Source organism: Urocampus carinirostris, chromosome 2 (genome assembly GCF_059441175.1).
Source record: "Urocampus carinirostris isolate Australia breed hairy pipefish chromosome 2, RoL_Ucar_1.0, whole genome shotgun sequence".
NCBI classification, from domain to species: Eukaryota; Metazoa; Chordata; class Actinopteri; order Syngnathiformes; family Syngnathidae; genus Urocampus; species Urocampus carinirostris.
The window spans coordinates 28,104,862-28,128,300 of record NC_142350.1 but is presented as its reverse complement, the minus strand read 5'-3'; the positions used below and the strand labels follow the sequence as shown (position 1 = coordinate 28,128,300).

Below are 23,439 nucleotides of genomic sequence, written 5' to 3'. Positions count from 1 at the left end.
TCAAAGACTCAACAGCTGTTGGAAATTAACAATGTCTCACCCCGGACTGGGTGATATTACAAGCAATCCATAATACATTAGAGTAAAATTATAGTGATTTTTAACTGTCTGAGAATTTATTATGTGACATATTTCAGATCTGCAGCCCCTTGTAAGAAAATGTCATGTGTGATTTATCACTCTACAGCTGTCAAAGATGTTGTATTGAACCGTTAGGTAAATGTGATAAAAGTGATGCAGAGTGAATCCAAATTCAAATGAGCTCTGTTTTAAGGGGTGCAAATTGATGTTCTTCACCAATTGCCTTTAATATATTAAGATAACCATATTTTCTGCACTCAAAGGCGCACTGGATTATAATGCGCACCCCCAAAATAGTCCTTTGTCATTTTTTTTCCATACTTGAGGCGCACAAGATTTTAAGGCTCACAAAATAGACAACAAAATGTAGTCCATTTGCTCGAGCACGTACTGTGTCGTAAAAATGTATAAGCCCCTTTCCTGGTGTGTTTTTTTTTCACATTTATTTATCAAAGATTTGAGATCACCAAACTAATTTTAATATCACACAGAGACAAACCCACACAAACAAAAAGTGCAGTTTTTAAATGTTGATTCCATTTATTAAAGCACAAAAAATCTAAACCTATGTGAAAACATGATTGCCCCTGAACTTAATAGCAACCTGGGCAATCTTTGGCAGCAATAAAAGAAATCAAACAAGTTTTTCACAACACTGCAGAGGAACTTTGGCCTATCCTTTATTTGGAGGGTTTTCTAGCATGAACTGCCCATTTAAGGTCACCCTACAGCATCTAAATTGGATTTAATTTCAGACTTTGACTTGGCTGCTCCAGAACCTTCTTTTTATGTTTTTGGAGCCATTCAGAGGTGGATTTGCTGGTGTGTTTCCGGTCATTGTCCTGCTGCATGATCCAAGAGCGCTTGAGTTTTGAGGGCCTGAATTAGTGGACGTACATTTCCCTTCAGAATCTTTTGGTAAATGCCAGAATTCATTATTTCGTAAACCAAAGCAAGTTGTCTTGTTCCTGAGGCAGCAAAGCTGGCCCAGACCATCACACTGCCACCACAATACTTTACTGTTGGCATCATGTTTTTGTTGTCAAATGCTGAGAGTGCTGTGCTAAAATTGAACAAACAGCAGCGTGAACTTCAATTTAATAAAAATAAAACACGGATGACTAATAACTTTGTTCCGGTTCCCTTCAATCCTCTTCACATTAAGTTGAACGTGAAGGCTCCCTCATGCCTTTATCCACTTCAAACATTTCTCCAAATGAGTTTTTGGTTGAGGAAAAGGGACGAACCCCACTCATACCATTCGTTGTGAGAAACCTCTGATCAACGTTACATGTGCCCAAGACATATCATTAAACCATTTTTGATACAAAACATTTTTTTTTTCACATTGGGCCAGTTAAGGGTTATTTTTCTATCTTCTTTATTCATTATTCATTATCCGTTGTTGGTCAGTTCATAATACGCTACAAAGCCTAGGTGCCGGGACCCTTACACTCAGCCTAAAGGCCAAGCTAAGGTCCTAGCCTTAAAGCCTTGCTGCGATCATTGCGGATGCACCGTTCCCGGAAGTACTGCAATACCAGCAAGAATGCTAAGACATTACCATTAGACCACTTGTGATACAAATAATATTGCATCAGAACTTATCCCGTGATGATACTATTTTTACTCACGGTGCCACAACACTGTTTTGCATCGTGTACTCTGATGTTAAACAGACTCTCCACTTCTTCACCTGTGGGTAAATAACAACTCTGTTTAGTATGTTTCCCTAAGTAAAACAGCTTGTAGAGTAGAGTATTTTGTTGTACGACATTTTGTTTTCCCCATTTTCTAACATTAGTTGGTGAAAAAGTGGAGATACTGTTTAACCTGTTTAACAGAATGCCCTTTGCAAATCACTGTTCCTGGCACCTTAAAAAAGGTGCGATGATGAGATAAGGTTGAATGCCTTGTTACATCTTGTTTGTATTGCTGATGATCTAGTAAGTAAAGTGTCAGCACTCATTGCCACTATTCAGGTTCAATTCCCAGTGCATACATTTTTTTGCGTTTTAGGACAGCTATGTTTATCGATTTGATCAATCATTGCTCAAATACGGTATCACCATCTTATCTGCTGGATTCTGCAGTTTATAAGACGTTTGATTGTTTTTAAACTTCTAGCCAAATTGGGGGTTTTAGGTGCGCCTTGTAGCCTGGAAAATGGTATATTAAACATTAGAATAATGGGTGCATTTACATTCCTATTTGTTTTGTGTGTCTAGTCAGAGAAAGAGCGTTGGTCACAGACGCTTGTTGAGTATAAGAATCAACAGAAAACTCTGTGTGGGGATGTATCCCTCACTTCAGCATTTGTGTCCTACATGGGTTACTTCACCATGCAGTATCGTGTTGAACTAGTCAATGAAAAATGGATCCCGTTCCTCAAATCTCAAAAGGTGAAGTTTCTTCAGCAAAGCACGATTTCCTCAATGCATATTGCATTTCTTTTGGTTTGCAGTACTCATTTACATCATTCCCTGGCTTCCTTTTTAGGTGTCTGTACCACTGGCAGAAGGTCTGGATCCCGTCCTCATGCTTACAGACAGTGCCGCCGTGGCTGCTTGGCACAACCAAGGCCTGCCGAACGATCGGATGTCAACTGAGAATGCTGCCATTCTGACCACCAGTGAGCGCTGGCCACTTATGATCGATCCACAGCGGCAGGGTATCAAGTGGATACAAAGCCAAGAGGGCTGCAAGCTGAGGGTGGTGAGGCAAGGACAGAAAGGGTGAGAAGCAAATTGTACAGTGCATCCGGAAAGTATTCACAGCGCTTCACTTTTTCCACATTTTGTTATGTTACAGCCTCATTCCAAATTGTATTAATTTAATCTCTTATCTCAAAATTCTACACAAAATAGTCCATTATGACAATGTGAAAACGTTTTTTTTTAACTTTTTTTGAATTTATTAAAAATAGAAAACTAAGAAATCACATTTACATAAGTATTCACAGCCTTTGCCATGAAGCTCAAAATTGAGCTCAGGTGCATCTTTTTTCCACTGATCATCCTTGAGATCTCTCTACAGCTTTATTGGAGTCCACCTGCAGTAAATTCAGTTGATTGGACATGATTTGGAAAGGTACACACCTGTCTACATAAGGTCCCACAGTTGAGTGTGCATGTCAGAGCACAAACACCAAGCATGAAGTCAAAAGAACTTTCTGTAGACCTGCGAGACAGGATTGTCTTGAGGCACAAATCTGGGGAAGGATACAGAAAAATGTCTGCTGCTTTGAAGGTCCCAATGAGCACAGTGGCCTCCATTATTCGTAAATGGAAGACATTTGGAACTACCAGGACTCTTCCTAGAGCTGGCCGGCCTTCTAAACTGAGCGATCGAGGAAGAAAGGCCTTAGTCAGGGAGGTGACCAAGAACCCGATGGTCACTCTGTCAGAGCTCCAGCGTTCCTCTATGGAGAGAGGAGAGCCTTCCAGAAGGACAACCATCTCAGCAGCAATCCACCAATCAGGCCTTCCTCAGTAAAAGGAACATGGAAGCCCGTCTGGAATTTGCCAAAAAGCACCTGAATGACTCTCAGACCATGAGAAACAAAATTCTCTGGTCTGATAAGACAAAGATTGAACTCTTTGGTGTGAATGCCAGGCGCCATGTTTGGAGGAAACCAGGCACCACTCATCACCAGTGAAGCATGGTGGTGGCAGCATCATGCTGTGGGGATGTTTTTCGGCAGCAGGAACTGGCAGACTAGTCAGGATAGAAGGAAAAATGAATGCAGCAATATATAGAGATATCCTGGATGAACCTTTTAAAAAGTGAAACGGAAACAAAACTCATCTAGATCGGGTTTTTCCTCCTTTGTGAATCACACATTCACTGGGTGAAGTCAAAATGAAGAAAAAGAGAGATATACTTTTACAATACCAAGCAATGTTTTGCTAAGGACTGCTATGAGTCATTCCTAAGACTTAAAAAGTGGTCGGCGGCGCCCTCTGTTGGCTGCGGCTGCATCGGCTCGCTACAACGGGTCAGGTGCAATCGACATTTCGTTCTGTGTACATTGTTACACAGAATGACAATACAAGGAAATTATTATTATTATTATTATTATTATAATAATGGCAGTCTTGTCTGCGATGTACGCTGGTATGCGTGTTCTGCCCACAGCGAGCAATGATGAAAAACATGCTATTGGTTTTAGCTATGATATCTATGATGACAATAATGTCTTTGGTGTCTTTTCTTACAAAAATTATTCAAATAGAGAACAAACAAATCATTGTTTGCTTATAAAATAATTTATTTTATTTGGTAATTTGGTTATATGACTAAATATTAACAATTTTGTTTTTCTATCAAATTTTAATATGTTATTTGAATGTCAAATTATTTATTAATTTTTTATTACTAACTTGCTCTTTCTTTAGCAGAAGGCCGCTAATCATCAACGCTGATATAATTTTGTTCTTCCACAGATACCTTGAAGTAATTGAAGAGGCGTTAGTTTGCGGTGAAACTGTTCTAATTGAGAATGCACCAGAAAAATTTGATCCCGTCTTGGAACCTCTCTTAGGAAAAAACACCATCAAAAGGGGACGGTTAGTTTTTTTTCTAAATTTCAACATTACAGGTTAGTCCAAAATATGCGCACATCAATTCAAAAATCCCAAACAGTTCTACTTATTTTCTTTTCTTTGAGCAAACTGATATTTTTAATTGAAGGCAGTGGGATCAGATTCCCAGATGGTTGAATCTTCCTGAGCACTGGAGCATCAGTAAGAAATGACAGAACACATTACAATTGTCTGTTTTTCAGATAATTAATGAATGTGCAGCACATGTTCTAAATCTGAAAACAACATATTGATCCGTTCCTCAAGACAGGAGATAGATGTATATTTGCCTCTTCATATTCTTCTGGCCTGATGAATATTAAACAGATGAGCTACAGTGCAAAAGCACAATGGAGAACATTCATGGTTATGTATTAGGACTCACAAGAGATGTGGCGGGAAACACTCAATGCAGTGGCCTTCCATCATGATGGCAAACTTCATTTTGCTTCATGGATTTTATAATGATTTGTTGCATGAATCAAGCAATACCTTCAACCAGTTTTATCTTTGTTTTGTTTTTTTGCTACAAACTATCCTTATCGTGATGTTCTCCTATTGGGTTGCAGTCCATCCAAAAGTCTCAACTTTTTGTGTAAATTTGCTCTTGAAATTAAAGTCACATTTGATCTGATGCATCCATCCATTTTCTTCCGCTTATCCGGGGTTGGGCTGCCGAGGCAGCAGCCTCAGCAGGAAGGCCCAGACCTCTCTATGTCCAGCCACTTTATCCCGCTCATCCGGCGAGATCCCCAAGCGTTCCCAGGCCAGCCTAGAGACATAGTCTTTCCAGCATGTCCTGGGTCATCCCCGGGCCTCCTGTCGGTGGGACATGCCCGGAACACCTCCCGATGGAGGCGTCCAGAAGGCATCCTTATCAGATGCAGAGCCACCTCAACTGGCTCCTCTCGATGCAGAGGAGCAGCACCTCTACACTGAGTTCCTCCAAGATGTCTGAGCTTCTCACCTTATCTCTAAGGGATAGCCCAGTAATTCTGCGGAGGGAAACTAATTCCAGCCACTTGTTTTCAGGATCTTGTTCTTTTGGTCATGACCAACAGTTCATTACCATAGGTGATGGTAGGAACGTAGATAGATCGGTAAGTCGAAAGCTTACCAACAAAAATACAAACCGTGGTAAAAACATTGAACAAATCCATGCACAGCATACTGCGAAAAGAAATAGATCAAACTTTTGGGAGACTTTGCGCTTTCCAGTTATATGAAAGGTAACTCAAGGATACTATCAGCTGTCTTGAGAAACGGGTCAATATGTTGTCTTCGGATTTAGAACATGTGTCACACAATGACTTACGCAAGCCAAATCCCACTTATCCATTGGTAGGATGGCTTGCAGACTAGATTTTTCCATTGAGGGGAGGACTGGTAGTCAATTAGAGCCAGGTATTAGCCCGTTGTTCGGCTAATAATATTCATCGATGTTGGTGGGCCACCAGTCCTATAATTATTATGTGGGAAACCTGGTTTATTTCAATGGTTTGCTATTAAAAATGTAGCATCCAGAAAATCATTACAATGGCAGTCCTAACTGTACCTTTTTGTTCTGATCTGTGTAAGACCAGGGAAACAAAGTGTATTTTCTTATGTACACTATGGTTCCTAGGATGTGCAGTCTATCCTGAGAAGACAATATATCATATTAGACCCGATTATCAGTTTATCTCATCTAGATGACCCACACACTTGTTTCTGTCTAAGATTAATACAACCGGCATGGTCAGAAGTGATGGATCTGGTGGGGCTTCACAACTGAAGTTCATTAATAATTGGAATGTTGTAGAGTGTGAAGTAATGAATACTAATTATTCCTTTCATGGCTGACGGAAGACTACAAGACAATCCATCAGCAAACTTTAATTTGGTGGAGTAATGGTTCTATCAATAGTACATTAATTCTGCTTGTGAAGATAAAGAGTTGAACCCGATTAGAACGAGAGGAACCAGAACTGCCTGCCATCCAAGTAATTAGACAAAAATGAAAAGTTCCAAGGTTTCTGAAGTCACTGATGATGTATTTGAAATGCAGTGACAGATAAATATTCTATACACTCAAATGAAGGATACAAAAGTTATATTTACCGATTTTTATAGTCAAACCAGTAAAAAAATGCAACATGATGAAGAAGAAAAACTAAGTTGCAGCGGTACACACAATAAGTCATTTTGGAAGGAAATGATTCTGTAAGAAAAAGAGACTGACGACTATACATGTTGACAACTACAGTGTGTTGTGAACAGTATACAGTAAGTGTTTGTTGTATTTAGGTTGAAAGGTTCTTTTTAACATAAGAACATTTCCCTAACTAGATGATGACACCGCATCATAGGCAAAGGTGAAATCTTTTGTTAGTTATTGGACCTAAAAGTACTGTGTAATATTTAGCACATCCCATTGGTAAAATAAACCCTTTATTTAAGAAAAAAGATATTTGTTTAAAAAATACAAAATTCATGAATTATCATACAAACGTGCATTTATTTTTAAATGCTTGTAGGCTGAGAAATTTAGATGCATTTTGCATAACATGAGCCTCACCCAGAGGGAGCTGATGTTACAGGTACCCCAAAAACAAAAGAAAAAAATTGAAGATAAAAGATGCAGTGTGTTTTTTTACTCCGTAGCGTTTTCTTCTTTGTGCATATTGGAACTTTTTTTAGTTACACTTCACAATTCAGCGACATTTTGTGGTCAAATAATACACAAGTTTAAAGTTGAACCAGTGACATTGGTTGACATGTTGACAGCAATTCCTTCTCTTTTTATGCAATTTCTAACTTGTATGACTTCCTCTCACTATTTTTATTTTTGCCGTTTAATTGTTCTTTGCGATTCCAAATTTCTGGTGTTTAATCAATATGGTAAAGAAAAGTGGGATTTTGAAAACTTTGCTATTTTACCCTCTTAGAAATCATAGAAGGGTCTGAAATTTTCATCGTAGGTGCATGTCCACTGTGAGAGAGATAAACTAAAAAGAAAAATCCAGATATCACAAGGCATGTCATGGTCGCCTTGGCGACCAGTCTGCCCCGCCCTCTGGGCAACAGCTGAAGCAGTTCAACTAATTGTGTCTGCACTTTAAGGCTGGATTCTGGGCTTTGCGGGGGCTGGCTCATTACACAATCCCAGGTCTGTTATGCCTTGTCCTGTTTTAGGTTTAAACATTTTCCGTCTGTTATGCCTTGTCCTATTGAGTTCGTGCCGGAGGAACTCTGTACCGTTCTGTTCTGATTGTAAGAATGTTTTTGTTTGTCTTGTCCCTGACTTTTGGACAACTTTTATTTTGTTAAATAAAACTTATGGATCGTCACGCAATTGAGTTCTCCCTTCCTGCCTCCTGCCCCCGTTCTGGTCCGATCACTCCTTCGACCCCACCACGCCTCGTGACAGAATGAGCCAGCCACGACAAGAACTCAGCGAACGATCCCAGCGCGATTTGGGGAGACCTGGAGAACGCAGCTTGGCAAGCGCCCACTGAGTCCGACTTCGACTCCCTGCCCGTTCGAACCACGGCCCCGCCCGTCGTGGCCATTGCTGTGCCTCGAATGGGGTCCCGGGAGGAATTGACGCCTGCCTGTTCGACTCTCATGCCTGCCTGCCCGACTCCCGTGCCGATTGCCTGCTATTCAATCTCCCCTGCCTGCCAGTCCGACTCCGCTGCCTGCCAGTCCGACTCCGCTGCCTGCCAGTCCGACTCCGCTGCTTGCCAGTCCGACTCCGCTGCTTGCCAGTCCGACTCCGCTGCCTGCCAGTCCGACTCCGCTGCTTGCCAGTCCGACTCCGCTGCCTGCCAGTCCGACTCCGCTGCCTGCCAGTCCGACTCCGCTGCCTGCCAGTCCGACTCCGCTGCCTGCCAGTCCGACTCCGCTGCTCCTGTTTTGCCGGTTCTGATTTTGACTCTCGCCTGTTTTTCCGGTTCTGATTTTGACTCTCTCATGTCTTGTCTGTTCTGATTCTGCCTGCCCTGCCTTGCCTGTTCTGATTCTGCCTGCCCTGCCTTGCCTGTTCTGATTCCGCCTGTCCTGTCTGAATCGCCACTTCTGAATCGTCCTGTCTGAATCGCCACTTCTGAATCTGCCTGTCCTGAGTGTGACACTTCTGAATCGGTCTGTCCTGAGTGCGACTCTTCTGAATCGGTCTGTCCTGAGTGCGACTCTTCTGAATCGGTCTGTCCTGAGTGCGACTCTTCTGAATCGGTCTGTCCTGAGTGCGACTCTTCTGAATCGGTCTGTCTTGAGTGCGACTCTTCCAAATCGGCCTGTCCTGAGTGCGACTCTTCTGAATCGGCCTGTCCTGAGTGCAACTCTTCTGATTTTGCCTGTCCTGTTTATCTGTCCTGTTCTCGTCGGTTCTGCCTGTCTGTTATCCCCTGTCCAGTTTGCCCGCCGGACCCCCCCCCTGCCGAGCGCCGATTCCGATCCGCCTGACGCAGATGGCGCCTGCCTCTCCCCGTTCCTGCGTGTTCGGAGGAGGGAGCGGGGTTGCCCCAATCGTGAGCGTCGAACCATTCCGGGGCGCGAGGTAGTAATTCTTTCTTTTTGGGACCTCGGGAGCTGTCCCTTAAAGGGGGGGCTCTGTCATGGTCGCCTTGGTGACCAGTCTGCCCCGCCCTCTGGGCAACAGCTGAAGCAGTTCAACTAATTGTGTCTGCTATTTAAGGCTGGATTCTGGGCTTTGCGGGGGCTGGCTCATTACACAATCCCAGGTCTGTTATGCCTTGTCCTCTTTTAGGTTTAAACATTTTCCGTCTGTTATGCCTTGTCCTATTGAGTTCGTGCCGGAGGAACTCTGTACCGTTCTGTTCTGATTGTAAGAATGTTTTTGTTTGTCTTGTCCCTGACTTTTGGACAACTTTTATTTTGTTAAATAAAACTTATGGATCGTCACGCAATTGAGTTCTCCCTTCCTGCCTCCTGCCCCCGTTCTGGTCCGATCACTCCTTCGACCCCACCACGCCTCGTGACAAGGCATGATTTTTTTAACAATTAATTTGTGTGATATAGGTGCTATAAGTATTTGAACACCTGTGTATCATCTAGAATTCTGACCCTGAAAAACCTCTTAGTCCGCCCATTAGAAGTCCACCTGCACTCCATGTATCATCCTGAATCAGATGCACCTGTTTGAGGTCGTTAGCTGCATAAAGACACCTGTCCACCCCATACAATCAGTAAGACTTTAACTTATAACACGGTGAAGACCAAAGTCTGTCCAAAGAAATTTTACACCTCCACACGGCTGGTAAGGGCTACGGAGCAAATGCTAAGCAGCTTAGTGAAAAAAGGTCCACTGTTGGAGCAATCTTTAGAAAATGGAAGAAGCTAAACATGACGGTCAACCTCAATTGGAGTGGAGCCCGATGCAAAATATCACCTCGTGGGGTCTCAAATCATGCATGACATGAAAGGTTCCCCTGTTTAAACCAGCTCATGTTAAGGCCCACTTTAAGGTTGCATATAGATAGATAGATAGATAGATAGATAGATTCATCCCCGAAGGGAAATTCACATTTCCAGTAGCATCCCTGAGCTGAGAACAATACAATAATAAAGCAAAAAGAATACAATATACAAATACCCAGTGTGACGTGCAAATGCCCACTGTAGCGTGTTATATAGAATATCTAAATAGTACTACACAGAATACATGTTGCAATAAAATTCGGTAATATGCAATGTAGGTGGTGTGGTTTAATGTGGGCTTTTACTCTGCCGGGTAGAGTTTGACCATTTGGATGATACAAAGGAGTCATGGGAGAAAGTTTTGTGGTCAGAGGACACCAAAATAGAACGTTTTGGTCATAATTTCACTAAGCGTGTTTGGAGGAAGAAAAATGAAGAGTACAATCCGAAGACCACCAACCCTACAGTAAAGCGTGAAGGTGCTTCGGGAGTGTTTTTTTGCATATGGGACAGGACGAGTGCACTGCATTAAAGAGAGGATGACTGGGGGCCGTGTATTGGGAGATTTTGGGGAACAACCTCCTTCCCTCAGCCAGAGCATTGAAGATGGGTCGTGGCTGGGTCTTCCAACATGACAACGACCCGAAGCACACAACCAGGAAAACCAAGTAGTGGCTCCATAAGAGGCATATCAAGGTTCTAGCATGGCCCAGCCAGTGTCCAGACCTGAACCCAATTGAAAATCTTTGGAGGGAGCTCAAATTCCGTGTTTCTCAGCAACAGCCGAGAAACCTGACTCGGCTAATAATAGATCTAGAGAAGATCTGTGTGGAAGAGTGTGCCAAGATCCCTCCTGCAGCGTGTGCAAAACTGGTGAAAGACTACATGATATGTTTGACCTCTGTAAGAGCAAACAAAGGCTACTTTACCAAATATTACCATTCATTTTCTCAGGTGTTCAAATACTTATTTGCAGCTATGTCACACAAATAAATCGCTAACCCCAAGTTAAAAGTGTTTATTCGAGGGAGTTACTTATGCACAGACACAATCAAACCTGCATCATGACATGCTGACCGAAACTGCAATGGTGACAAAAGCCAAGAAATGGGGCGGCTACAATGAAAAAAATGTTCCAAATTCTGTACAGCTCCTTTAATGTGTGAGGTTAATTACACTTGAAGTTTCACCGGCTTCAAGATTCCATTGTGAAAAAGTGAGAAAGTGTTTGCTCATGTAGAACAAGCAGAATAGCTTGCTATTGCGGGGCATTCTCCTTGGGCAAGGTTGTTGGGGCAATGGTTTGTTGAAAAGCGCCAGGGAGCTATTTGGGAGTGCCAAAGAGCCACATGGCCGCATGCACCTCCGGAGCTGTTTGTACACGATTTGGCAACCTGGGGAATCAAGGCAGGTTTAACACTTGGAAACCCACAACTAAGAGACAGCTTGCCTGATTTGAACAAAAGGATGTTTATTGAATACTACGAAACTCTCCGGGAAAATAGGGGTATGAGGTCCAAAAAAACAGATTCTTCTCCGATCGGAGGTAGGCTTCCTGCGGTAAGTGGCATAGAGAGCTAACGGTTAAAAATTAGGCCTGCATTCCAGTGCTCCCCAGAGGTTCAGGGTTCCATCCAGTCCTGACTTATCTTCACTCTGAACAAAGCCGAGCTTAGTTTCCCCCAAAAAGATTTGGTCACTGGCTGCTTACCCTAGAGTTTTGGAGGGACTGGTATGCTTTTTTCCCCAGCCTGGTGATCACCTCTTCTCTCTGGGCAGCTGTCCTTGCTCCCTGGGTAATTAGCAGATTGGCCTCAGGTGTGACCACTCCCAGGAGCCAAGTGATTACAGGGGCGTGCACTGTGAGGTAACTGTGGGTTATAACCTCACCCAATAGGAAAGGGTGTGTCAGCCCACCCAGTACAGCCTGCCATGTAGGTTGTGACCCTGGGTTTTCACAACAAAGGTACATGTTGTTGGTATTTATTGGAGATGTCATGACACCTGGCTAAAAACACTCCCAGAGACCAGGAGTACAACTGTGTACATTTTCCGGAAAATCGGTTCTGCCATTTTGGAGCCTCTAAGCCACATACAAACACAGACACACAAATCGGAATTTATGTATTAATTTAGATAACTTTAGATTAAATACACGGCTTATTTATATATATTTGTATGTATATTTATATATACACACAGCTAAGGTGAAGGCTAAGCGGCTAGCGGCGTTATAAGCCTTCGGTACCGACCATAATCATGGTAAATGTGAACTCCCTACCAATAAGACCGACAAATTGACTGTGCTGGTGAAAAACATCAAAACGTACAGGGAGTGCAGTTTGCTGTGTTTTATGGAAACGTGGCTCACGTCTAGCATCCCGGACGCTAACGTGGAGCTGCCCGGCTACCCGGCTTCAGCGCTGTTAGGGCAGACCGAGGCGCAAACATCTGCTGCAGGGACATCGAACTTTTGGCCTAGCGTGTGACGCCATGCACTCCGCTGTTTCTAAACTACAACACAGCACCCTGAGGCCATCCTGTTAATCTGTTAATGAACAACAAAAGGATACTGCTGGAAGTTTGAATTTCCCTACGAGGATGAATAAAGTATCTATCTATCTGTCCGTCCGTCCGTCCGTCTGTCAGTTATTTGACCAAGCAATGACAAATGGAGGGCACTACTCTACTGTGACTTTTGTAACACTACTGATTTAACTGTCAGTTTGTAAATGAAAGTTGTTGTTGTTTTTTACACAATTACAGTGTGTATCATCAAGTATAAATTGGAAGTTCTAACGGATTTTTTCACCATCCAGGTACATTCAGATTGGTGGCAAGGAGTGTGAATACAATAGTAATTTCCGGCTCATCCTGCACACCAAATTGGCCAATCCCCATTTCCCTCCTGAGCTCCAAGCTCAAACAACCCTCATTAACTTTACCGTGACTCCGGCTGGTCTGGAGGAGCAGCTGCTGGGTCAAGTCGTATCGCGGGAAAGGCCTGATCTTGAAGATCTAAAGGTCAAATCCCAAAGTCATTTAGTCAATTTGCATTTAGCTTCGTTCCAGGATGTCAGAAAGGGATAATGTTGTTTGTGGCCTTTGTAAAAGATGGAGCTGACTAGGCAGCAGAACCACTTCAAGATTGAGCTGAAAAGATTGGAGGATGACCTGCTGAGTCGCCTCTCCACGGCCTGCGGTAATTTCCTGGGTGATATTTCTTTGGTGGAGCAACTTGAAATCACCAAAACCACAGCAGCCAACATTCAAGACAAAGTATGTCTCTTATCACGTTTCAATCTTGCACTACTTCTGTCAGTAGTTTCGTTTTCAATGTCTTACCTCTACCTGTGACTCATCACTTATTGAACCTGCAGTAAACATTTCTCAGATTAGAATATGTGTAACGAAAAGCTTTTTGGGGCATGACTGAGAGCCTCATAGCTCATTCGGTGAGTTTGGAACACACAGGTGGTGGAGGCCCGAGAGAATGAGACAAAGATCAACGAGGCTCGTGAAATTTACCGCCCTGCTGCTGAGAGAGCATCACTCCTCTTCTTCATCATCATTGACCTCAACAAGATTAACCCCATGTACCAGTTTTCACTCAAGGTATTATAGCCCATTAACTCTGAAACCAACGTCATCTTTTAATTAGGAGGATTATTTGGTGTTTAGATGCTGTGTGCAAGTATATCTTATTCATATGTATATACTTATATTACAGAAAAAATCCATGACTTCTTAACAATTCCGCCTACAGAAAACCAACAAACTTGCTCTGATTAAAATAAAAATAATTAGTTGAGTACAAAACAATCCAAGTCGTGTACAATGCTATAATTATAAAGTACCAAAATATTTTTTTAGTCCAACATAGAAATCAAATATTCAACTTAAAGGAAACTTCAGTTAGAACCGGGGTGTTAAACTCATTTTATCTTAAAAAAGTACTCTCAGGGGTCGGAATAGTAAATTAATGGCATAAAAATTGTGCCTTAGGTGTAGAGCTGGGGATCTTTTAGAGCAGGGGTGTCAAACTCATTTTAACTCGCGGGCCACACGATAGAATGGACATTCTCTCGGGGGCCAGACTAGTAGATTAGAGAGAAAGATAAAAGAGAATGAAATAAAAGAAAGATAGGGAGAGGATAGAAGAGAGTGTGGGACAAAGAAAGAGAGAGAGAGTGAGAGAAAAAGGGAGAGAGAGAACAAATTGAAAATCAGTACGTATTTTATGTTAGTTGATGTTTTTTTGACCAAAGCCCTGCTGACTGAGAGAGAGAGAGAGGGAGAGAGAGAGAGAGAAAGAGAGAGAGAGAGAGAGAGAGAAAGCAAGATGCATGGTTTAGCCGGCATGTCAAAATGCACAGGACAAACTATTTTCAACAATATGTAGAGAATGCAGAGCAGGGTTATCTTTATTGCCAATAAAACAGTACAGTATTAAAGACGCTATGAATGAATGAATATGAATTAGCCGATTGGTATCAGATATCTCAAGTCAAGAACTGCACAGTGAGGGTGATTTCGCTATGAAGCATTTGTTGTTTTTTTGTTTTTTTCTGTTATTTTTTTTTAAGTGAATGGCCAATGGGCTTGAATTTTGGCTACCCAAAACGTTTTTCAATAGTGAGGGAAGCATCCGTTTTTAATTTTTTTTTTTATTTATACATCCATTATCTGCTCCGCAGTAGGGTCGCTGAATGGATATTCTTTTATTCAATCTTTTTTTTCCACAAAGCAGTGAACCAGCGATAACTGAAGGATGAATTAGCGAGGGGTCTCTGTAAATTAATATGCAATAATGATTCACTTGAATAAAGACCAACAGTCCTACTTTTCATTTTTTCATATTCATCAAACTTATGCTATTTTACAGAGTTTTATCTCAGTATTTAGCAAAGCAATGGAGCACGTTGAATACGAGGATGACGTGAGAAGCCGAGTGGCCGCCCTCACTGAGGCCATCACCTATTCTGTATTCCTCTACACCAGCCAGGGCCTGTTTGAGAGGGACAAGTTAACCTTCTTGTCACATGCTGCATTCCAGGTGAGGGACTTTGGGCCGCCTTGGAGGTGGAGCGTCTTGTCATCTTGATCAATCAAAATATATTTCTGCCCTCACATTAACTTCAATTAAAAGCAGTCAGCAGGACTATGCGCTACCATTGATTACCTCTCACCCCTTGTTCACCAGCTGCTGTTCAGACAGTCGGTTCTGACAAGGGGGCTGGTTCTTGTAGCATAATGGAATTATCTGTCATTGTTGATTTCTTTTTTCCCATAGAAGAAACTGTTGTTGTGAAGGCTGTCCTTTGCGTCATTGTTTTACGCTCTAAAGTCGACTGCTGTATTAAGCAGGGTTATCTTTTTTTGCCAATAAGTTGTGCAAACTTTAGGTTGCTTTGAAATTCATTTATAAGACAGAATTTTCCTTCCCTCCAGATACAGCTCAAACAGAACCAGTTTGATCCACAGGAGTTTGACTTTCTCCTGCGTTTCCCGGTGGAAGCTTGCAAAGTTAGCCCTGTGTCCTTCCTGTCACCACATGCCTGGGGAGCCATTAAGGTACCTTAATATGGAAGATGCTATCATTTGTGTGGGTTATGACACGGAAGTTGTCAGTGTTCAAGGAATCCTACATGTGTGCCAAATATTTGACAATGTATCATGTGACCATAGACCATTTCCTCGATGGATGAGTTTAATGGTCTGGACCGAGACATTGAAAGTTCGCACAAGCGTTGGAGGAAGATTGTTGAATCGAGTTGCCCTGAAAAGGAGAGACTTCCGCAGGACTGGAAAAATAAGACTTGTATCCAGAAGCTTATCATTTTGAGAGCTCTGCGCCCTGATAGAGTCATGTACACGCTAAGGTGAATACGAGAGCATGCATGTACACGGATGTAGTCAACGTGAAATATAATAAGAGTCTTTGGATTCTTTGCAGGGATTTTGTTTGTGACTTCATGGGAGCAAAATATGTTGAGACTTCAAGATTAGAATTTGACAGGTTGTATAAAAGTACCGGCCCCTCAACGCCTGTATTTTTCATCCTCTCACCTGGTGTCAATCCCCTCAAAGATGTAGAGAAACTAGGTATAACAGATCTGACCCAATATTTTTGATTTTGTTAACCTCATGCGTAAATAGCACTGCTGAATTTTTTTGAGATTTTTTCGTTTTATGTATTAGAGGTTGAAAGGCTGGTTATTCTTCTTATTATAAACCTTCTAAATTAGAATGATTAATATTCAAAATTCCATGATTTACTGTTGGCATGTGATAATTGCCATACTGACGTACTGAAATGCAATGATCCCGTATGATATCCTTTGAAATCCAGTATTTTACTACAAACTCTTTGGATGAGGGTAAGGCCATTATTGCATGAGAAATGTGTTAACAGTCAAATTAAGACTATCGTATTTTTCTGACTTGTCCTTGCGGAGTATAAGTGTCACCATGGCTTGAAATCCATCTTTTCATAAAAAGCTGTTTTTCTCTATTTTCAATCAACTTGGCGGATTTCAACTGTTGTTTAACCAAACAATGGTAAAAGCTAGAAACATACTGTATTTTTTGCACCAGCCAAATAAAAAGCAGAATTAACAAAGAAATAACATGTTTAACTCACACCCGGAGTATAAGTCGCACTTTTGAGGGAAATTTATTTAATAAAATACAACACCAAAAACACACATGTCACCTTGAAAGGCAATTTAAAATTAAAATGAAACAGAGAACACGGTGTACTTAAGACACACACGCTTGTTGTAACGATAACGTTAATAACATATTAAGAGTTATTCAGATAACTGTAGCATAAAGAACATGCTTTTTGAATTATAACCTTTACTCCAAATTCCTAAAGCCAAGCAAATCTTCATCCTCTGTGTCAATTTTCCTGGTAAACAACTCCCGGTTGGTCCCTGAGGAAGACGATGCGCTGGCTTCCTCCTTTCGCTTTTACGTCGCGGATAATGTTTAAATTATCAACACAGGCCCAGAGCGCCCTCTTGCGATATATTATGAAAAAGCATGTGAAGTGATACACGCTACTGGTTATACAAATTTAAATCTCAATGATATAATAATGTGTTAACAAATTTACATATAAGTCTCACCGGAATATAAATCGCACCCTAGGCCATACTATTACTACTGTAATTCAGTGCAACTATCGTTTTCAATAGTTTTTAGCCTTTTTTAAAAAAAACAAAAAACTTTATTATCAGTAATGCCATTTTCGCATGAGGCTAAAAATTGATCTCTGGAGACTAATTCTAAATATTTCTGTTTTTATAGGATTAACGCTCGGATTGTCAATTGAATTGGGCAATTTGCACAATGTTTCACTTGGACAGGGACAGGAAGAAGTAGCTGAAACGGTTCTCAGAAATGCTTCGAAATCTGGACATTGGGTCATTCTGCAGGTACAAAGATATCCTATTCACTCACTGGCTGTTGTCCTTTAACCAAGCTGTTCATTCAGCCAATGCAACTAATGAGATTATCTCCCCGGAGTGGAAAATACACTCAATTTGGTTCAATAAAAGCCATAATTGGCTAGATGAGCTTTGTAAATGCTTTCCTTTGATAGTATAATCTGGCAGCCAAGCCGCTCCCTGAAGACTACCACAAATGAGACTTTTTTGCTCTTTTCACAAACAAAACCACTGTGCCCAAGCACAATATGATCCTATTTCATGTATGATTATGCTCCTTAGAACGTTCACTTGGTAGCACGCTGGCTTCCTACTCTCGAAGCCCTACTGGAGACCGAGGCTGTTAATTGTCATCCCAGCTACCGAGTGTTCATCACTGGTGAACCTGCACCCAGCCCCGAGCAGCACGTAATCCCAAGAGGAATTCTTGAAAATGCCATCAAAATCACCAATGAGCCGCCCACTGGTATGAAGCCCAGTCTCCATGCAGCTCTCAACAACTTTACTCAAGTATGTCAATATGGATACTAAATTTTACTCAAAATCGGTTAAGCAGCAATTGTGTGAGTTTTTCCTTTTTTTTCCTTCAGGACACTTTGGACATGTGCTCTCGTGAAAAGGAATTCAACTCCATGTTGTTCTCGCTCTGCTTCTTCCACGCTTGTGTTACAGAACGTCGGAAGTTTGGCCCTCAAGGGTGGAACCATAATTATCCCTTTAGCACTGGAGATCTCACCATCTCAGCTAACGTTTTGTTCAACTATTTGGAGTCCAACACTAAAGTAATTTTATTACTTTCCCACTACAGTAATCCTTCGTTTTTGTTTGGGTTGCATTCCAGAAAGATCCTGTGATAGTCAAAACCCACAAAGAGGAAACCGTTATTCATTAAATACTCTATTATACATTGAAACCAAAGAACAAACCCATTTTACAAGCATTTTTTAACACATAAAAGGACTTTACTTCTTTCAAACAAATATCTTTTCTACTGTCATATTATAATTAAAAAACAATTGGGCTCCTATATTACGCTACCGTATTGATTCAGGACACAATCGACTTTACTTCTGATTATATTTTGTTCGCCATTATTTGGATGTTATTGGAAAACAAAAATGTGGCGTAAAAAGAACATTTCAACCAACAAATAAAATCATGTGAAGAATTAACTTCCGTACTGTCAAATAATTTTAAAAATCACCTTGCCACTATATTGCACTATTGATTAGTTATCTAAAATATGAATGGCGGCCTGAGGACATGATTTTGACAAAAATCTTAATTTGGCATAGAAGTACTTTTACCTTTAGCACAGTGGTTCTAAAAAAGAAGGCTGTCAAGGGGGGTGCGGGGAAGTTTTTCCCAGAATAAAGTGCTATTGTACCTCCACCACCCTAGTGAGCATTGGCGTTCTCCGTGTTTTGTTTACATTTAGCTTACACGCAGTTCATTATGCACTGAGTATAAGCATTGAGTGTGAAGTGTAGACATGAAGTATAGCAGGCCTTCAAGTAACCCCATGAAAAAAAAAACGACACGAATGCGGAGACAGACAAAGAAAGACGGACGGGGTAAAGAGAGAAACAAAAGTCTCCTCCCGTAGCACTTCAATGTTGGCAGCGGACAGCACAAAGCCAAACAAGTTAAGTTGTCACTTAAATACATTATAACTCAATCACTCAGACAAGACACTTGAGTCTTTCTTAAGCGAAAATCTGCCGAAAGGGATGAAAGTGACAATATACTGGACTGTCTCAGAAAATTAGAATATTGTGATAAAGTTCTTTATTTTCTGTAATGCAATTAAAAAAACAAAAATGTCATACATTCTGGATTCATTACACATCAACTGAACTATTTCAAGCCTTTTATTATTTGAATATTGCTGATTTTGGCTTACAGCTGAAAAAAACTCAAAAATCCTATCTCAAAATATTAGAATACTTCCTCAGACCAAGTAAAAAAATACTTTTATAACAGCAAAACTAAATCAAACATTTGAAAATGTCCATTGATGCACTCAGTACTTGGTTGGGAATCCTTTTGCACGGATTACTGCATCAATCCGGCGTGGCATGGAGGCAATCAGCCTGTGGCATTGCTGAGGTGTTATTGATGCCCAGGATGCTTCGATAGCGGCCTTCAGCTCATTTGCATTTGTAGGTCTGGTGTCTTTCATCTTCTTCTTAACTATACCCCACAAATTCTCGATGGGGTTCAGGTCAGGGGAATTAGCAGGCCAATCAAGGACAGTGATGCCATGGTCAGTGCACCAGTTACTGGTGGTTTTGGCACTGTGGGCAGGTGCCAGATCATGCTGGAAAATGAAATCCTCATCTCCATAGAGCTTTTCAGCAGATGGAAGCATGTAGTGCTCTAAAATCTCTTGGTACACAGTTGCATTTACTCTGGACTTGATGAAACACAGTGGACCAACACCAGCAGCTGACATGGCTCCCCAAACCATTGCTGACTGTGGGAACTTCACACTGGATTTCAAGCAACTTGGATTTTGCTCCTCTCCAGCCTTTCTCCAGACTCTGGCGCCTTGACTTCCAAATGAAATGCAAAACTTGCTTTCGTCTGAAAAGAGGACTTTGGACCACTCTGCAACTGTCCAGTGCTTCTTCTCCATAGCTCAAGTCAGACGCTTCTTCCGTTGTCTTGAGTTCAGAAGTGGCTTGACCATGGGAATACGGCTATTGTAGCCCATTTCCCGGACACGTCTGTGAACTGTGGCTTTTGATACCTGGACTCCAGCTTCAGCCCACTGTCTTTGAAGCTCCCCCAAATTCTGGAAGCGGCTCTTCTTCACAATTTTGTTAAGGCTGCGGTCATCTCTCTTGGTTGTGCAGCGTTTCCGGCCACATTTTTCCCTTCCACCAGACTTTTTGTGGATATGCTTTGAAACTGCACTCTGTGAACAGCCTGCTCTTTGAGAAATTTCTTTTTGTGTCTTACCCTCCTGATGGAGGGTATCAACGATGGTCCTCTGGACAGCAGACAGATCAGCAGTCTTCCCCATACTTGTGATTTAGTTTACTGAACCAAGCTGAGTGTTTTTAAGGCTCAGGAAACCCTCGCAAGGTGTTTCGAGTTAATTAGATGATTCAGGTGATTAGTTGAATAGCCTACTTGTATACTTTTTCATGATATTCTAATATTTTGAGATAGGATTTTTGAGTTTTCTTAAGCTGTAAGCCAAATTCAGCAATATTCAAATAATAAAAGGCTTGAAATAGTTCAGTTGATGTGTAATGAATCCAGAATGTATGACATTTTAGTTTTTTTAATTGCATTACAGAAAATAAAGAACTTTATCACAATATTCTAATTTTCTGAGACAGTCCAGTATTTCGAGCACTTGCTGTTTTGTTCCCACTAATATTATGTAATCACAAAAAAAAGATCTATCTTGGGGGTGGGCGCTAGAGTATTTTGTCTTCCCAGGGGGGACGTTTTATGTATCTGTAAAACTTATATTACAACGTTATTAATGTGCAGGCATAAAAGGGCTGGGGTGTGTATATAGCCAATTGGAACGCCGAACACTAAACACGATGAAAATACGCAAAGAATTGAAAATGCAAAAAGTTAATCGCGATACAGCGAGGGGATATACTGTATTTTTTTTAAAGGTGTTTCACAAATGGCTATACGTCAATTTTTTTTCCAATCAATAATTCAAATAAGCGAACTGTTTAACTCTCATGATGGATACTGTTGATCCCATTATGTCTGCCAAAACATGCAACCTATAATTTTGCTTTATTTCAAGACGACAAAAAAATCCATTCTCTGCAGTGCTTGCAGGTGCTAATGTGTTTCTCTTAGAGCTTCTATTACCCCGATCAGAACTAATCACGTCTCCAAGGTGTTCTGCCCCCCCAAAAAACGAATGTCCTTCATTATGTTAACCAAACAGTAACCTGTATATGCGTATACAGAGAATTCATTAGGAGAGCAATGAAGCGTCGTCCTAAATGTAATTACATGCAGCCAATGTGACAGTTTGCAGAGCTACATAAGTGATCACTGCAATTAGAGCTGACGAAGGAAGCAATTTGCAAAACAATACAGGTACAAATGATAGCCAACCTCCAGCTTTTGTAATTTGTTATGATCCGCAGATTCTCGTCTCCCTCTTTAACCTCTCATAAGTTCTTATCATTGCCTGCTGGAGTGAAAACTCGTCACATGTCAGATCCAATGGTTAAAGAAGCATGATTTCCTTGCATTTCTGTTGAGTGTTATGACCACCTCATATTCTTCTCGCGCGATAAATCAAATAATAACTCGTATGTGGTTTAAGTTCATGCAGGTTCCATGGGAGGATTTGTGCTATCTCTTTGGAGAGATCATGTATGGTGGACACATTACTAATAACTGGGACAGACGATTGTGTATGGCTTATCTGAAAGAATTTATGAATCCCAAAATGGTGAGTACATGTCTGTTATTCTGTGTCTCCATCTATCTGTATATTAGGTGACATTTATGAGTGGCTTTGCTTTTTTCAGCTGTGACTGTCCATCTCTCTATCATCTATCCCTCTATCCATCCATCTATCTATCTATCTATCTATCTATCTATCTATCTATCTATCTATCTATCTATCTATCTATCTATCTATCTATCTATCTATCTATCTATCTATCTATCTATCTATCTATCTAAAGATCTCCAAAGACCTCTATGCTAATATATACATATTTAGCACTGTATATACCGTATACAGTGTATGCATATATATATATATATATATATATATATATATATATATATATATATATATATATATATATATATATATATATATAAAATCTACAGTATATCACAAAAGTGAGTACACCCCTAACATTTCTGCAGGGATTTATTATAACGTTTGAGGGAACATCACTGAAGCAACATCACATGCAACACAATAAAAATAATTTCGTCAACAAAGGCCATGGCTTACTGGAAAAATATCCTCTAGTGTGATTCAGATTCAGATTCAGAGTAAGATCTACTTTATTGTCATTCTAGTACACGTGTATACAGAACGAAATGTCGATACATCTGACCCGCACAGTTTCCTTGAATGTACAGATATAAGTAAAAGTTGTATTGTATTATGGCTACGTATAGTATTTTACCATAGTGCCGATAGTGCAAGAGTAGCTAACCGGATGTGCAAAATGGGCAGACAAAGATGAATTATTTTGGTTCATATGGTGTAAAGCATGTGTGGGGTTAACCAGGTGAGTACAAACATGTTCGTGTAGTACTTAAAGTCAGGCATGGTGTTGGGAATGTCATGGTTTGGGGCTGCATGAGTGCAACTGGAGTTGGGGAGTTGGATATCATCAAGAAAAGTATGAACTCAAGCATATACTGTAAAATACTGTAGCGTTATTAATCCCCTCCTTCCGGAAATTTGGTTTCTGGGCAATGTTCCTGCCTGGGAATGACCCCAAATACACCTTGAAGATAACCAAGCCTTTTCTAAAGCGGATGGAATGGCCAATAATGCTCCTGATCTAAACCCAATAGAACATCTATGGGGCATCCTCAAGAGGAAAGCCGAGAAGCACTAGACCTTAAATATCCCCAAGCTCTGTCATGTTACCATGGAGGCTTGGAGGAGCATTCCAGTGGCAATTTGTGAGGCTCTGGTGAAATCCATGGCCAAGAGGATTAAGGTGGTTCTGCAAAATAATGGTGGCCACAAAAAATAATGAACTTCACAACTTTTACTTTAGGGTGTACTCATTTTTGTCACCAGGGGTTTAGCTACTAATGGGTGTACTTTGAGTTTTTTGAGGGGAAAAAATATTTCGCACTGATATATAAGTTTCACATTGACAACCTTGCATTGTGTAAAAACAATGTTTCTTCAGTGTTGTTCTATTTAA

General features: G+C 41.0%; 1 protein-coding gene across 1 annotated transcript in view; it reads left to right on the top strand.

The window, feature by feature from the left end:
• The window catches only part of LOC148371574 (dynein axonemal heavy chain 11), a 53,181-nt gene that overhangs the window by 23,313 nt on the left and 6,429 nt on the right, over positions 1–23,439 (top strand). Inside the window, exons 59-72 of the mRNA XM_088326114.1 lie at positions 2,310–2,483; positions 2,581–2,816; positions 4,527–4,649; positions 12,905–13,109; positions 13,200–13,364; positions 13,560–13,700; positions 14,971–15,141; positions 15,537–15,659; positions 15,774–15,967; positions 16,042–16,190; positions 17,400–17,527; positions 17,822–18,049; positions 18,130–18,321; positions 21,855–21,983. Coding sequence (XP_088182240.1) covers positions 2,310–2,483; positions 2,581–2,816; positions 4,527–4,649; positions 12,905–13,109; positions 13,200–13,364; positions 13,560–13,700; positions 14,971–15,141; positions 15,537–15,659; positions 15,774–15,967; positions 16,042–16,190; positions 17,400–17,527; positions 17,822–18,049; positions 18,130–18,321; positions 21,855–21,983 — 2,358 coding nt within the window. The remainder of the gene's footprint in view (positions 1–2,309; positions 2,484–2,580; positions 2,817–4,526; positions 4,650–12,904; positions 13,110–13,199; positions 13,365–13,559; positions 13,701–14,970; positions 15,142–15,536; positions 15,660–15,773; positions 15,968–16,041; positions 16,191–17,399; positions 17,528–17,821; positions 18,050–18,129; positions 18,322–21,854; positions 21,984–23,439) is intronic.